The sequence below is a fragment of the Trachypithecus francoisi genome, unplaced genomic scaffold (genome assembly GCF_009764315.1).
Source record: "Trachypithecus francoisi isolate TF-2019V2 unplaced genomic scaffold, Tfra_2.0 Contig00586, whole genome shotgun sequence".
Taxonomy (NCBI): domain Eukaryota; kingdom Metazoa; phylum Chordata; class Mammalia; order Primates; family Cercopithecidae; genus Trachypithecus; species Trachypithecus francoisi.
This window is the reverse complement of record NW_022680749.1, coordinates 7455546-7470518: the sequence shown is the minus strand read 5'-3', so window position 1 is coordinate 7470518 and position 14973 is coordinate 7455546. Positions and strand designations below refer to the sequence as shown.

Here is a 14973-nt window from a genome sequence, read left to right as displayed (position 1 = left end):
CATTTTGATTGTCAGCTCCTGATTCTGCAGAAAACATGAAACTGAGCTGTACAAAGATGCTGATGAGGGACTGCAGCATGCAATTCACTTCGCCAGCAGTCACTAAGGACTGATCTCTTTTCTAACCACACCTGGAAGATGGGATGCTGGACCCAGGGTATGCATAGAAAATGGGAGTCATTAGGAAAGCAGCTTTGCTTGCTTTAACCCAGGAATTGTATTTCCAGCATGCTGTTTCCTTTTAGACAATTGCCCTAAATCTTCTCTTGTTTAAGGAGCAGGAGGATGGGGGAGGTTATTTCTGCTCTCAGCAAGTCTTAGAACTAGGGTCTCTTTGTTTGTAAGGAAGCAAGTAGGTCCCTGGACCTGAGCTGGGATATGATTTGTGATCAGCCAGGCAAGAGTTAAGAGTGGAAGTTGTGCTCTCTGCCCATCGTATAATATCTTAAGGGTGATCATCTGTGGTATTCTTGAGTGATATATCCCATTCTATCTAGCATTTCATGAGAATTATTGTATAAATGATGACAGGCAGAGGACACTTGACATGGGAATGCTGGACCTACTGGATGTTTATTCATTTGCTGCAGTCACTGCACATTAGCCTTTTTTAATAAAAAGTAAAAATTTAGTTGACATATAAAAATTGTACATATTTATGGTGTACAGCATGTTTTAGTATCTGTATACATTGTGGAATGGTTAAGTCAAATTATTTAGCATATGCATTACCTCAGCTACTTACCTTTCTTTTTATAGTGAGAACACAAAATCTACTCTCTCAGCAATTTTCAAGTATGCAACATATCATTATTATCTATAGTCATCATGATGTACTATGTTAGCCTCTTAATATGGTATAATGCTTTGGCAAAACTCAAAATCCCTAGCAGGTCTGGATCTTTGAGTTTGGAAATGGTCCAAGGTGCATATACTATGTCTGTGAATACCAGAGGGCAACTGTTTGTGGGTTACTGGTGTAGGGTCTAAATTCTAAATTCAGAGAGATGAACTCCTTTAGGGCCACAGTCTTTCTGCCACTTATGAACCTACAAGCAAGTTTCCGGATGTTAAATCATCTAGGGAATCATTTCATAATTTATTTCAAATATTACATTAATTCCTAGGGGATAAGGAATTTAAAAGGAAAGTGTTCAAATTATCATCTTACACATTTATATAGTTTTACCTTTCTGTGTACACCCTTGTCACTAGATATTACATTCATGAGTGAATTAAAAATGAACTGCAGATGAAAATCTTAAAAGTCCAGGGAGACTATTCCCCATGTGTTTAAGAGACCCTTGCTGTACAGGTCTGACTTCAACCTGAACAAAATGGAGCTCACCATGTCAGACGCTGGCAGTTTGAAAGGCACTGCTGTAGACCTGGATGGATCTCTGCCCTTTTGGCCAGCCTCACACTGGTGTCCCTCACACTCTGTCAGGGAGGCATTTGCTCAGGTATTCCTGGGCTCACAGCAACCCTGTCAACAGCAGCAGCTGCTAACTGGGCACGGGGCTTAGCTGGGGCTCCTAGGCTGGAAAGAGAATCATAGTTCCTACAATGTAAGGATAAGCTGGCTGCAGGGGGAGGGTGTTCATTCTGAGGGAGGGGCTCAAATGGACATGTCGAGAATTGTACAGTGTGGTTTAGCAATTACCCACTGTTCCTAATAGGAGAAACTTTGGGAATTAATGTTACTGTCATAGTCCCATACACAAACCACACAATTACTTCTATTCTAACAGAGTTGAAATGTATGGATTTATTGTAGCATTACTATCAAGAATACACACTGATTACAGTATTGCTATCAAGAATACACATAAATGCAAGGCTGAAGCCATAAGTGAGACGAGAGATACTCCAGGGTTAGTCAAAAGTTAATCTTTGAGATCCAGAAGGCTGGATGAAAATGAGATGAGACTACAAATTTTATTGTTAGGCAGTTACCAATTATGACCCTTGGCAGGAAGGGCTGGAATGACGGTTATATGGTGAACTGAATGAAAACTCAGAACTAATCAGCAACATGTGGGCCTGAAGCATTTATTGCTACCAGTGATTAGTTGTAAGACCTTCTGACTACGTAACTTTAATGAACTATAATGAGCATGCAAAACAATTCTTTAAAAATGTACCTTAAAGCAACATGCAAAACTTCCCTGCTCAGCAACCCCAAGCTGGGGCCCCCTGTCTTCCTATCTTCCTATCTTCCTACCCTTCATAACCACTATTCCAGGCTTCTGATGCTCTGTCTTTCTCCTCTGTCTCAATTCAGTTACTCTGAGTTAGAGACGAGCTCTCTGGGATTGGAGCTGACTGCATCCTGGCCCATTTCCTCACTGCCATCCTCAAGCTCAGATGCTGACAGGAAAAAACTGCCTATGCCTGAAGGGGCATTCCTTAGCAGGCGGCCCAGTTCCTTCTCATAACATTTGGCTGCTTGCAGCAGATCTCCATTCTGCTTATGAATTAATCCTTGACGATACCAATAATTCGGTGCATTTTGTGGAAGCAGATTTTCAGATACATTCTGTGGTTGGTCTTTGATCTCTTCCTTCTCAGTTGATTTTTTGCTTATGGACAAACGCTCTAAACCACGTTGGACAGCAGTGTCTTCAGACTTCCCGTTATATTTCTGAAGGTTGCAATAGTGCTGATGGGATTGTCGCTTCTCAGCATCAGGGTCCTCCTTATTGAATGGTGTCTGATAACATTCTGCCTCCAGGAACTCAGCAAGATCGGAGTACGCATCCAGAGGATTCAGTCCCTTCTCAAGAGCTTTATTCGAATAGTCCATAGCATATTGCTTTAGTGCTTCAATCTTCTCTTTATTTCCACTAGCTTCAGATTCTCCTGTATTCTGCATTTGTCTTACTTTTGCCTTGTAGCAGCACCCAATCTGGTGATAGAGGTAGCCATTGTTTGGTGTGGATTCCAATGCCCGTTGGAACAGTTCAATAGCTTTGTCTAGGTCACCTTTTCTTCTGTAAAATTTGGCTGCACTGCGGAGGACATCTGTTTGGCAAGGAGCCTTTTCCAAGGCTTCTTCAACCAACTGCTCTCCTTCAGCTTCTTTATTCATCTTCTGCAGTTTGAGGCCCAAGAGAACCTTGACATACTGGTTATCAGGACTCAGCTCAATGGCCTGTTTCAAAACATCAGTAGAGAACTGTTTCTCTGGGTTATTATCCAGATGGTACATCGCAATTGCCAGTCCAGAGGAGAATTCTGGGTTGTTAGGTTTTTCTTCCAGAGCCTTCTCAAAACACACCTTCGCCCTTTCATTTCTTCCACACTTCAGTTGTGTCCACCCTTCCTCACAGTCAAGTTCAGGATACTCAATACTGTATGGATTTGAAAATTTCTTGCAGGTTTGTTTTACCTTGTCTACATAAATCTGAGCATCTGAGAGTCTGCCCAAGTGATAGTAGACCCAGGCGTAGTTTCCCCAAGTGACTAGACTTCTGATTTCTGCTTGGTCAGCATGTTCTTGCTGGATTAACTCTTCAGCTTGCTGTAAGCATTCCAGGGCTGCCTCGTTTTTACCATCTAGGTGTTTTATGTAGGCCAACAAGTTGTACATTGTAGCTTTGAACTCAGTATTTAAAAATTCAATCTGGTTACACACTCTGTCTTCCAGATCCCTTGAGACACTTTCTTTCTTGAATAAGTTCCAGGTGAAATGGCATTTCAGTTGTGGAAGGATTTGCTCCAGGGAATTCTTGGTGACCTCACTGGGGAGAAAATAAACATGGTCACTGTGATGTATACTGCCAAGCACTGCACCCTGTGATCATTAATTTTATATGTCAATTGAACTGGGCCACAGGATGCCCAGATATTTGGTCCAACATTATTTCTAGGTGTGTATGTGAGGTTGTTTCTGGAAGACGTGAACCTGTGAATTGGTTGACTGAGTAGAGCAGATTGCTCTCCCCAGCATGGGTGGGCGTCTCCATTCTGTTGAGGGCGTTAATAGAACAAAAAGGCAGAGGAAGGGAGAATTCTCCCTCTGCCCGACTGCTTGAGTGTTGCGGGAAGTCAGGAACTCCGAACGAAGGGACCAGCGGAAGCCGCTGCAGAAGAACATAAATTGTGAAGATTTCATGGACATTTATTAGTTCCCCAAATTAATACTTTTATAATTTCTTACACCTGTCTTTACTGTAATCTCTGAACATAAATTGCGAAGATTTCATGGACACTTATCACTTCCCCAATGAATATCCTTGTGATTTCCTATACCTGTCTTTACTTATCTCTTAATCTCGTCATCTTCTTTGTAAACTGAGGAGGATGAATGTCGCCTCAGGACCCTGTAATTGTGTCAACTGCACAAATTGTTTGTAGAGCATGTGTGTTTGAATATGAAATCTGGGCATCTTTAAAAAAGAACAGGATAACAGCGATGTTCAGGGAACAAGAGAGGTAACTTGGAACTGGCCGCCGGTGATCGGGACGGAACAGAGCTATATTCCTCCTCTTTCATAAGCAAATAGGAGAAATATCGCTGAATTCTTTTTCTCAGCAAGGAACATCCCCGAGAAAGAGAATGTGCCCTGAAGGTAGGCCTATAGACGACCCCTTTTTAAGGCGTCCCGTCTTTTATGGTTGAAGCCGATGGGATGAAATAAGCCCCTGTGTCCTAGGATGGGAAAATTGCTACCTAATAAATTGTGGTCAGACAGGTTACCAGCTCTCAAACCCTGTTTCCTGATAAGATGTTATCAATGACAATGTGTGCCCGAAACTTCATTAGCAATTCTAATTTCACCTCATCCGGTGGTCCTGTGATCTTGCCCTGCCTCCATTTGCTTTGTGATACTTTATTACCTTGTGAAGTATGTGATCTCTGTGACCCACACCCTATTCATGCACTCTCTCCCCTTTTGAAAATCGCTAATAAAAACTTGCTGGTTTTACGGCTCAGGGAGCATCACCGATCTTGCCGACATGTGATGTCTACCCTGGACACCCAGCTTTAAATTTCTCTCTCTTGTGCTCTTTCCCTTTATTTCTCAACCCAGCTGAGACACTTAGGAAATAGAAAAGAACCCATGTTAAACATCGGGAGCAGGTTCTCCCGATACTTGAGCTAGGACATTGGTCTTTTTCTGCCCTTGGACTAGAACTTTCACCATTGGCTTCCCTGGTTCTCAGGCTTTTAGGCTTGGAGTGGGACTACACCATCAACTGTCCTTGGCCTCCAGCTTGCAGACAACAGATTATGGGACTTACCAGTCTCCATAATCAGGTGAACCAATTCCTCATAATAAATCTCTTTATATATAGATGTTCCTTGACTTATGATGGGGTTACATCCTGATAAACTCATCATAAATTGAAAACATTGTAAATAAAAAGATGCATTTCCTTCTTTCCTCCCTTCCTTCCTTTTCTTGTAGAGACAGGGTCTCACTATATTGCCCAGAGTGGTCTCAAACTCCTGGTCTCAAGCAATCCTTCTGCCTTGACATCCCAAAGTGTTGGGATTACAGGTGTGAGCCACCACACCTGGCCCTAGGGGTTTTCAATTTGGCTTCACCTGGGGATTCTAACTACCCTGTATGAAGGACTACAAGTCAAAAGTCAAGTTAGCAATTATTTAAAAAATGAATACCAAGAGTAAGTTATAACGATGATAATTGAACAACCCTGCTTATATCTGTTATGCCACTAAATCATAATAAAGTCATTGAGACATGAGTTAACTTTGCAGATGGGTGAATTAGGAAGGTTAGAAGGAGAAAGGACAGAAAGGGTGAGTCTCAGATCAATAGAACATATCTGCAGATTTGTAGGTACATATAGGTGCCTGAAAATAATAGCTGAATACTCTAGTGATTAATAGAGAGTATACAGTGGACCTGCAGAATGACAAGTGACATTGGTTGTGTTTGCTTCAACGAAACCAGAAACCACCTTGCAAGTCTGATGACACTCTCTCTCTCTCTCTCTCTCTTTTTTTTTTGGAAGGCAGAGGGCTTTGACATATCAATGCACCAGGGATCTTACCAAACTAAATTTTAAGCACTTATAGCTCAAGATTCTCCCTCTAAGATGAAACATATTTCCATCTTGTCATGTATCAGCTTCAGAAGGTATCAATTGCTCAAGAAAGTGTTGGACAAGCAGAAAAGCACACTGAACATTTCTGGATTTGTGAAAGAGCTCTGAATATGGATCTCTCGGGGATATTCCATCCCCACCAATGCTTTACCAATGCCAGAGCTGGCCAGGCTGAGACATTTAATGATAACATGGAGCAACTTATTCAGGAAGATAGTCAACTACTCATATGGCTTTATGATTATAAAATCCACTGAAAATTGGAATTCAGGTCCCTTGATTCTCTTGATTTTTCCTAAGCCTTACTCCCTAAAGTTTCCAATTTGATGAGGTATTTGATACCTGCTCTCTCCTTGAAGTAAAATTTGGAGCAAAATATATTGGACTGGAAGGCCTAAGACCTTGACGATAAGAAACATGAAGCCCAGAGCCAGAGGTCAGGAGGTTTGCATTCTAATACTATTGCCCTCTTAAAACAAATACTCCAATTGCCAAGGTTTCCTCACTTAATAATTTCTCATATGCGTTTTTGAAAGTTATTCTGACTGCTTCTTATATCTATAAATAAGTTAGTTAATAGTAATTAATGCAGATATTTAAAGAAATACAAGCAGGCAGGTGGGATGATGACTACAGTCACTTGGTAAAGAACAGCTAGGTGGCCAGGCGCGGTGGCTCACACTTGTAATCCCAGCATTTTGGGAGGCTGACGAGGTGGGGGGGGGGGTGGATCATGAGGTCAGGAGTTCAAGACCAGCCTGGCCAATGTGATGAAACCTCGTCTCTACTAAAAATACAAAAATTAGCCGGGCATGGTGGCGGGCACCTGTAATCCCAGTTACTCAGGAAGCTGAGGCAGGAAAATTGCTTGAAACCAGAAGGTGGAGGTTGCAGTGAGCCGAGATCGGGCCACTGCACTCCAGCCCCGGGGAAAGAGCAAAACTCTGTCTCAAAAAAAAAAAAAAAAAAGAATAGCTAAGTTCAGATGAAATGTGGGGAGAAAAATGCCAGTCCTACCTGGATGGTCTGCATCTAGTAGAAGACCTTAGGGAGATAGGATTCCCTTGGGTGCAGAAAGAGATTTCCCATGACCTCGGATTGCAGAAAAAGCAGTTGAAGTTAGCGCTGCTAGTCCTCAGGAAATCCCCAGAATCAACATAGTTACAGTCTCACCTAACCCAGATCGTGATCGCCTGTCTTGCTCACAGACTCCAGGGTAGATACCACATCTCCTTCCCAGTCAAAGCCATTACTAGACTAGAATCTTGAAATTTTCAGAAAGTGGCCATCTTGAAGTGGTAAGAGTGGGGATTTCCTCACTCTTGTCTGCACATGTGCAGCTCGTCCCGCACATGTACTGGTTATGCTCCAACTGACTACATGAAGGAACTCCGGTAGACCTATGCTCAGTTGGTTGGTCAAAACAGGCCCAATTCAAGGAGTCCCTCACTTTAGAAAGCAAGTGAAGGAACTCTCCAGAGCTGGGCTTCTCAAACTTTAATGTACTTATGGACGCAAACACCTGTGATCTGTTTAAAATGCAGATCTGGATTCAGATAAGCTGGGATGTTGCCTTTCTTAGAACTTCCCGGGGGATCTCAGATTCAGACCACACTGTGAGCAGCAAGGCTCTGGGAAGACTTCCCTTTTTGGCAGTGATTTCCAATCGCCAGTTTCCCATACTTAAAATACCCCTTAAACAGGCAAGGTTTGCTTCATTTTTATTTTATTTTTGTTTTTTTGTAGGTCTCACTTTGTTGCCAAGACTGGTCTCGAGCTCCTGGTCTCAAACAATTCTCCTGCCTCAGCCTCCCAAAGTGCCGGGATCACAGGCTTAGCCACTGTGCCCAGGCACAAGCTTTGCTTTATTTCAACCTTCTTCTCACCCCTCCCCACTCCTGCCTCTTGGGGTTTCCTCCTTCACATTTACACACATACAATGCAGGAAGCCTTGTATGCATTTAAGGAAGAGAGGATTTGGAGATGGACATTTCTTCTATAAGCCATTCAGTGTGCCTATGAAGTACTTGTGGTCCTCTTTAAATATGTGTTTGTTTCTGGACCTTATTTCTGTTTTAGTCAATCAGGATTTCAGAATGCAGTACCTAGAAATTTGCATTCTATCATAAGACTCAGGTTGATATGATTCATGCCACTCGCAGACCACAGTTTGAAAGACTGCAAGCAACACTTTCTCCCTGTTCGTTGATCACATGGGAGGTTTAGCAGGTCACTAGACCTCCTAGAGGACAACTCAGGTAGACATATCCCCCAATTATGAAAAAGTGCATTTCAAGGTAAAAGTGACCTCAACATAAATTGGAATTTTGCAGTGCTGAATTAATCATTGACACATCTGCTGAGAAGCAAGCATAGTTTTAAAATAGCCACAATCACAACAAAACCCACAAACCTCTGACTTAGGCTTTCTAAATATAAGAAACAAAAGATGAACCTGGACCTCCAGTAACTTCCTTCCAGGCCCCAGCTTTCACTGACCCGATTTTGCCTGAAAGGATATGAGCATGAGCTCTCTAGGATCTCTCAATATGCCTCGTTCCTTCCCAGCTCCCAGCTCCCATTTCCCTGAGTCATTTGGCTGCCTGACTCTATACATCACAAAAAGCTACAGAAATAAAAATGCACAAATGGGTAAGGCAGATTTATGCTTGAATTAGATAAATGCATATTTCATCCCTAAGCAAACACTGAAATAGCATAAGTCAGGAAGTTGTACGTAAGAAATTCTGTCTCCTATCAGAGAAGCAGGGACTATTTACCTCATGATGGCTGTTTCCCTGCAGTTCTGAAAAGCTGGGGTCCCAGTTGATTTTATTTTTAGCTTATTGATTCCAAGCAAATGCTGAAGAGATTTCTAAACAGGCTGCTGTTAGGTCTGTGCTTTTATGAAAGGTGAAAGGAAAGTGAAACTGATGTAACCCTATCAAGATACCTCTTGAAGGGAAACTGAAACAGAATCTGTGAAAACTGAGTGGACTCATGCCAGGAATAGGTTCCAGACAGATTTGGAAAACTGTGGTTTGAAAGTTGTAAAAATGCACTGTAAAAAGAAAATAAAATTTTAAAAGCTTCCAGATGTATTATGTGGCAAAATTAAGCCCTGAAAACTGACTCACGTAATGTGACTGTTTTTTTTTTTTCAGGTGCATGACTGTTGCTCCTTGACCTGTGTGGTGAGAGGTTACACATTAACCAGACTCACTAGTCTCACTGCAACTTCTCCCTCTTGGGTTCAGTGATTCTCCTGCCTCAGCCTCCTGAGTAGCTGGAATTACAGGCGTGCACCACCATGCCTGGAGAATTTTTGTGTTTTTAGTAGAGGCGGGGTTTCACCTTGTTGGTCAGGCTGATCTCGAACTCCTGACCTCGTGACCTGCCCGCCTCAGGCTCCCAAAGTGCTGGGATTATAACTGTGCGCCACTGTGCCCAGCCTCAGACAACCTAGTCTTTATTAAAACCTAGACCTCATGTTATGGAAATAGAGACCCTTCTGATTGTTACTTTTTTTTTTTTTTTTTTTTTTTTGAGACAGGATCTCACTCTGTCATCCAGGCTGGAGTGCAGTAGTATGATCTCAGCTTACTGCAACCTCTGCCTCCCAGGCTCAAGTGATCCTCCCACCTCAGCCTCTCCAGTCGATGAGACTGTAGGCACATGCCACCACGCCTGGTTGATTTTTGTATTTTTAGTAGAAATGGGGTCTCACTATGTTGCCCAGCCTGGTCTCCAACTCCTGAGCTCAAGCATCTGCCCTCTTCTTCCTCCCAAATTGTTGGACTTATGGGTGTGAGCCACTGTGGCCAGCCATGCTACCTCTTTACAAAAGAATATTAAGCAATTCCCTTGGATTGTAATCAATAGTAGCCAATCAAATTGTATATCTGTATGTTTCCTCTGTATGGAAAATGTTGGCCAGGCATGGTGGCTCACGCCTGTAATCCCCGCACTTTGGGAGGTCAAGGTGGGTGCATCACTTAAGGTTAGGAGTTCAAGACCAACCTTACCAACATGGCAAAATCCCATCTCTACTAAAATACAAAAAAATTAACCAGGCGTAGTGGCGTGCTCCTATAGTCCCAGCTACTTGGGAGGCTGGGTGGAAGAATCCCTTGAACCCAGGAGTCTGAGGCTGCAGTGAGCCATGACTGGGCCACTGCACTCCAGCCTGGGTGACAGAGTGAGACTCTGTCTCAAAAACAACAACAACAACAGAAGCTGTCATTCTGTTCAACACCTCTGTGTTTGCCTATGTGAACAGTCCTCATTTTTCTCTACACTGGAAATGCTTTTCACCATTCTTGGGTGTAGCTCTACTCCTGGGATTGCCGCCCTCAACTTTTTGCTGGAATAACCTCTTTTAACTGGATCCTGAGCCTTCTGATTATTGTATGTTGACAGTACTGATTATACGGTCTTACTCCCAGAGATTCTGATGCAGTGAATCTGATGTGAGCTTAGAAACCTGTGTTTTCACAAGTGCCTTGGAAATTCAGTGGCAGGAGTTCCTGTACCACATTCTGAGAAGTGCTGTCGTAGACATATTTTTAAAAGCAGTTTTCTCCTTTATTTGTGGAGCTAATGTGGTGAATTAAGAAGCATTATCAGACAAGCTTGAGTGAAGGGAAGAAAACCACAGGACACCTGGTTTTCAGTGATCTCTTTGCTTAGTTCTGGGATATTTCTTGAGTCACATCACTGAACCTCATTTCCTTATCCTTAAAATGCCCTGGGATGAATTTCCTTTTTCCCTCCATCCAATTGATAGAAAATTATGCCCTGGGGAGAACCACTTTCACTCTTCTCCGAGATCTGGGTTCAGCTCTTATGGCTTTGGCCACTCTAAGGGGTGGGTAACCATCAAAGACTGGCCCAGTCTCTCCAGATAGGAAGCCCATCCCTTGCCCTCTCTTTAAAGTGAGCGTAGTTGAAAGCATTAAGATCTTTCACCATTTGGCCATTGGGCATAGAGTCAGATGATCAGCATTAGAGTTTGGCGCCTCCATTAATGACTCTGCTCTGACACCTGCTCTCTACCTGATGTCTTGGACAAGTAATTTGCCCTTCTAAGCCCCATTTTGGTCATCTAGAAAATGAGGCTAATAATGGAAATAATAGCTCTTACTTCCTAGGGCTGTTGGAAGGGTGATATGAAGTCATGCATAAAAAGCGTTTAACACAGTGCCCACTAACTACAGATCACAAAGAAATGTTACCACCATGATTGCTGGTATTCATATATTTGTGTTATAATTTTAAGTGAATTTGTGAGTGTGTAAAGGGGGCAACAGAGTTCCTCAGTGGATGGGGCAGAGGAGGATGCCCATCAGCTGGCACGTGCCAGCAAGTTCTCCAGGTGATTTTCCCATTTGGAAATTTTTAGCACTGCTGGAGAGGAGCAGCCCAACCTGTTCCTACAACCTCTGGAAATAGGAGCACCTTGATGTGAACCTGAGTCCAGCATTGTTCAGAGAGCCCCCCTCAGATCTCCTCAGGTCAGTGGCTACAGACACACCAAAAGATAGGACCCTGTAAAACATCCCCTACAAGCTGATTACTAAGATGCTGGGTAGTGCCTGGCTTCTGATCAACCCCACTCACACAGACACAATTAACATCACTCTTGACCAGGAACTTATTCTATATAAAAGGGTTAGCCTGAAGTATTTGGCAGTGAATTCCTCTTACCCCTCTCATCCCCAAACGTGACATTGCAGAGCATCTTCAAGTCCTTGGGGCAGAGGGTAGGGAATCCAGTTTTCCTTTTCTGTCCCCCTGAATGATTGATGGGGTCTTCCCTCCCTGGCAATCACTTCCTCACTCCTTCCCTGGAGATGCTTGGTGGGAAAGGCATCCTTTTCTCTTAGTTCTCCCTGATGTGCTATCCCCTGAAGAACTCTAGGAGGTCAACATATATATTTAAAAATCAGGTTTACTGAGATTATACTTTATATACAATAAGATGCACCCATTTTCAGTGTATAGTCTGATGAGTTTTGATAAATGTTTATGCTTATGGAGCCACCACCACTAACTCCCTATGACTATTCCTATGATCCCAAAAGATTCTTTTGGGAGCCTTCCTACTCAATCCCCACCATCTCCAGGCAACCACTGATCTGCTTTCCATCATTAGAGATTAGAACAGTTTTAGATAAGAGATTAGGTCACTACACTTTTGAGGAGAAATTCTTTTCTGCTGCTGACCAGCATTCACTACATCAATAAAAATAAGTGCTAAACTTTGGGTTTGTTTTTACATAAGAAATGACAAAAACACTCATTTGTAAGAATTGTTTCTTGCACTTCCCACCTTAAAGTAATGCAACGTTTCAGGGCAAAATTGCCCTCTTCATGAATGGGTTTGCGGTATTGATTATATCTTTCACAATATCTGTTGAAAATAAATTCCTCCTTTTAAAATTACAAGAAAAAAGGCCTGTGACTTAATCTTTTCAAGCAAAATGACAATAACAGAAAAGCCCCAAAGGAGTAATTCCCTTAGGTCTACCCTTGAATCAGCAAAGTTTGTGGCTGAGTGAAAAACACTGCTCCTGCCAAGCCTTCCTCTCATCACAGGAAATAGCTGCACACAGGGAGGAAACATGAGCTGATGCATTCCCCACTCTGCCTTCCCCGTATATAGTTCCATAGGGAACAGTTCCAGAAACTTAAGGAGCCTGTGTATACACCAAAAAAAGCCACAGGGAAAAAACCGTCAAACATCTTATAAATGCTCAGACTGATAAAGACATATTGAATCTATAAACATCAGGACAATTCAGGAACGTGCCTGCACAGTAAGAAGCTCAACTTACAATTTGCACTCAAAAACAAGCATGATTCTGCATTCTTATTTCACTGACCTCATGACTGCTCTCTGCGTCTCTGCTGTTCCAAAAAGCTGGTAACCAGGCTGATTTGTTCTTCAGAAGTCTTCCTGTCTGCCTCAAGTAAACACTGAAGGAACTACATAAAGGGGTGGGAGAGTAGGGCACGCATCAGCTGATGTTTTGAGTAACTGCTTTTAGGGGAAGGAAAAGGAAACTGGAAAGTGAAACTACTTTAAAATCGTTAGGAGGAGGAAAATGAAACCTAACAGCTTGAGAACTGCAATGGTTGAGCCAGAGTACATTGTTCAAAACCGTTACTAAAATTTGTTTGAGAGAATGTGGAAGCATTCCTAATGTAAACCAAAAAATTAAATTCTAAGGCCATACTCACCAACCACGTGACTGGACCCCTGCTTTTGGCCAACGGCATTCCAAAGTTAACCTGAAAACTGATGGGAAGGGGAAGCTAGATACGCCTCATTATACCCTTTTTCCTTTTAGAATTACTAATAGAACACACTCTTTTTTTTTTTTTGAGACAGGGTCTTACTTTGTTGCCCAGTCTGGAATGCAGTGGCATGATCTCAGTTTACTGCAACCTCTGCCTTCTGGGTTCAAGTGATTATTTTGTCTCAGCCTCCCGAGTAGTTGGGATTAGAGGCGCCCACCACCATGCCCAGCTAATTTTTGTATTTTTAGTAGAGATGGTGTTTCACCATGTTGGTCAGGCTGGTCTTGAACTCCTGACCTCAGGTGATCCACCCACCTCGGCCTCCAAAAATGCTGGGATTACAGGCCTGAGCCACTGCACCCAGCCAGAACACACTCTTTTCAAGTGTTAAATAAGAAACATTTACAACCTATTCTCTCTGAAGTCTGCTACCTGCAGGCTTCATCTGCATAATAAAACCTTGGTCTCCACAACCCAGATATTCCTTTCTATTGATTGTCTATTGAATTTCTACTGAATGTCTCCAGACATTCCTTTCTATTGATAATAACTCTTTCAACCAATCATTGATCAGAAAATCTTTGAATCTGCCTATGACTTGGAAGCTGCCCTGCTTCCCTGTTGCCAATCGTCCCGCCTTTCTGGACCTAGCCAATGTACACCTTACATGTATTGATTGATGCCTTATGTCTCCCTAAAATGTATAAAAACCAAGTTGTAGCCTGGCATTTGTTCTCAGGATCTCCTGAGGGCTGTGTCACAGGCCACAGGTCACTTATATTTGGCTTAGAATAAATCTCTTCAAATGTTTTACAGAGTTTGACTTTTTTCGTCGACATTAGGTATCTGACCATCAGTCTAGGGTGGGCCCAGGAAACTGCATTTTTTAAGCCAATTCTATTTTAAAAAATTTTTGTGGCCACACAGAAGGTATCTTTATATTACAAACAATCCAATTATACTCTTTTAGTTTGTTGTGCCCGAAGTTGCGAGATCCCAGTAAGTGACCACCAGAGACCAGAGTCAAAGCCAAATAGCCGGGGTCGCTTTATTATGAGTTCGAACCCGGACATCTCCGCTTTATACAATGGCAGGTAAAGAGAGAGGCCCTGGCTGCTGTTTTAGGGTTTCTTTTATAGCGAGGTACAAACAAGTCACAGAGAAACAGTAGTTACAAGCTTATTATTGGTTAACATTTAAAGTTGAACATTCGGCAGTTTCTGGCTGGTTCCCGCCTTTTTCGCAACCTCAAACGGCTGGGGGTTTTCTAGATAAGTTGTTTGTGTAAGCCCGGGGGGGTGGTCACATGCATGTATGTTTAGAATTTTTCCCGTAGGGGCTTTCTATCTCATTCCCCGCTTTTAGTTGTGTCTTCAAGAGCCAATCTTGGGTCTTATATGTTTGTTTCAATTGTTTTATTGATGATGGGTTGATATTGTGTTCTAAGGACCATTAACTGGACAGTGTTGATTCTATCTTTGACAAAGTTTATTATTCTGTTTAGTATGCATGGCCCTATGGTGAGGAGGAGGAGTAGGCTTAGCAATGGTCCTGCTGGGGCATTAAGAGGGAGTACATGGAGGAGCTCCACCA

The 14973-nt window shown here is 42.6% G+C and overlaps 1 protein-coding gene across 2 annotated transcripts; it reads right to left on the bottom strand.

Moving 5' to 3' along the window:
* Positions 1-1742: 1742 nt before the first annotated feature.
* Positions 1743-13207, bottom strand: IFIT3 (interferon induced protein with tetratricopeptide repeats 3). 2 transcript variants are annotated; one of them, XM_033215956.1, is made up of 2 exons: positions 12963-13207; positions 1743-3743 (listed from the first exon to the last, which is right to left on the bottom strand). In XM_033215956.1, the coding sequence occupies exons 1-2, from the start codon at positions 12965-12967 to the stop codon at positions 2285-2287; spliced, it is 1464 nt and encodes a 487-aa protein (XP_033071847.1). In that variant the 5' UTR covers positions 12968-13207; the 3' UTR covers positions 1743-2284. The 2 variants fall into 2 exon arrangements, with proteins under 2 accessions (XP_033071847.1, XP_033071843.1); XM_033215952.1 differs by having other exon boundaries at positions 12915-13118.
* Positions 13208-14973: the final 1766 nt, after the last annotated feature.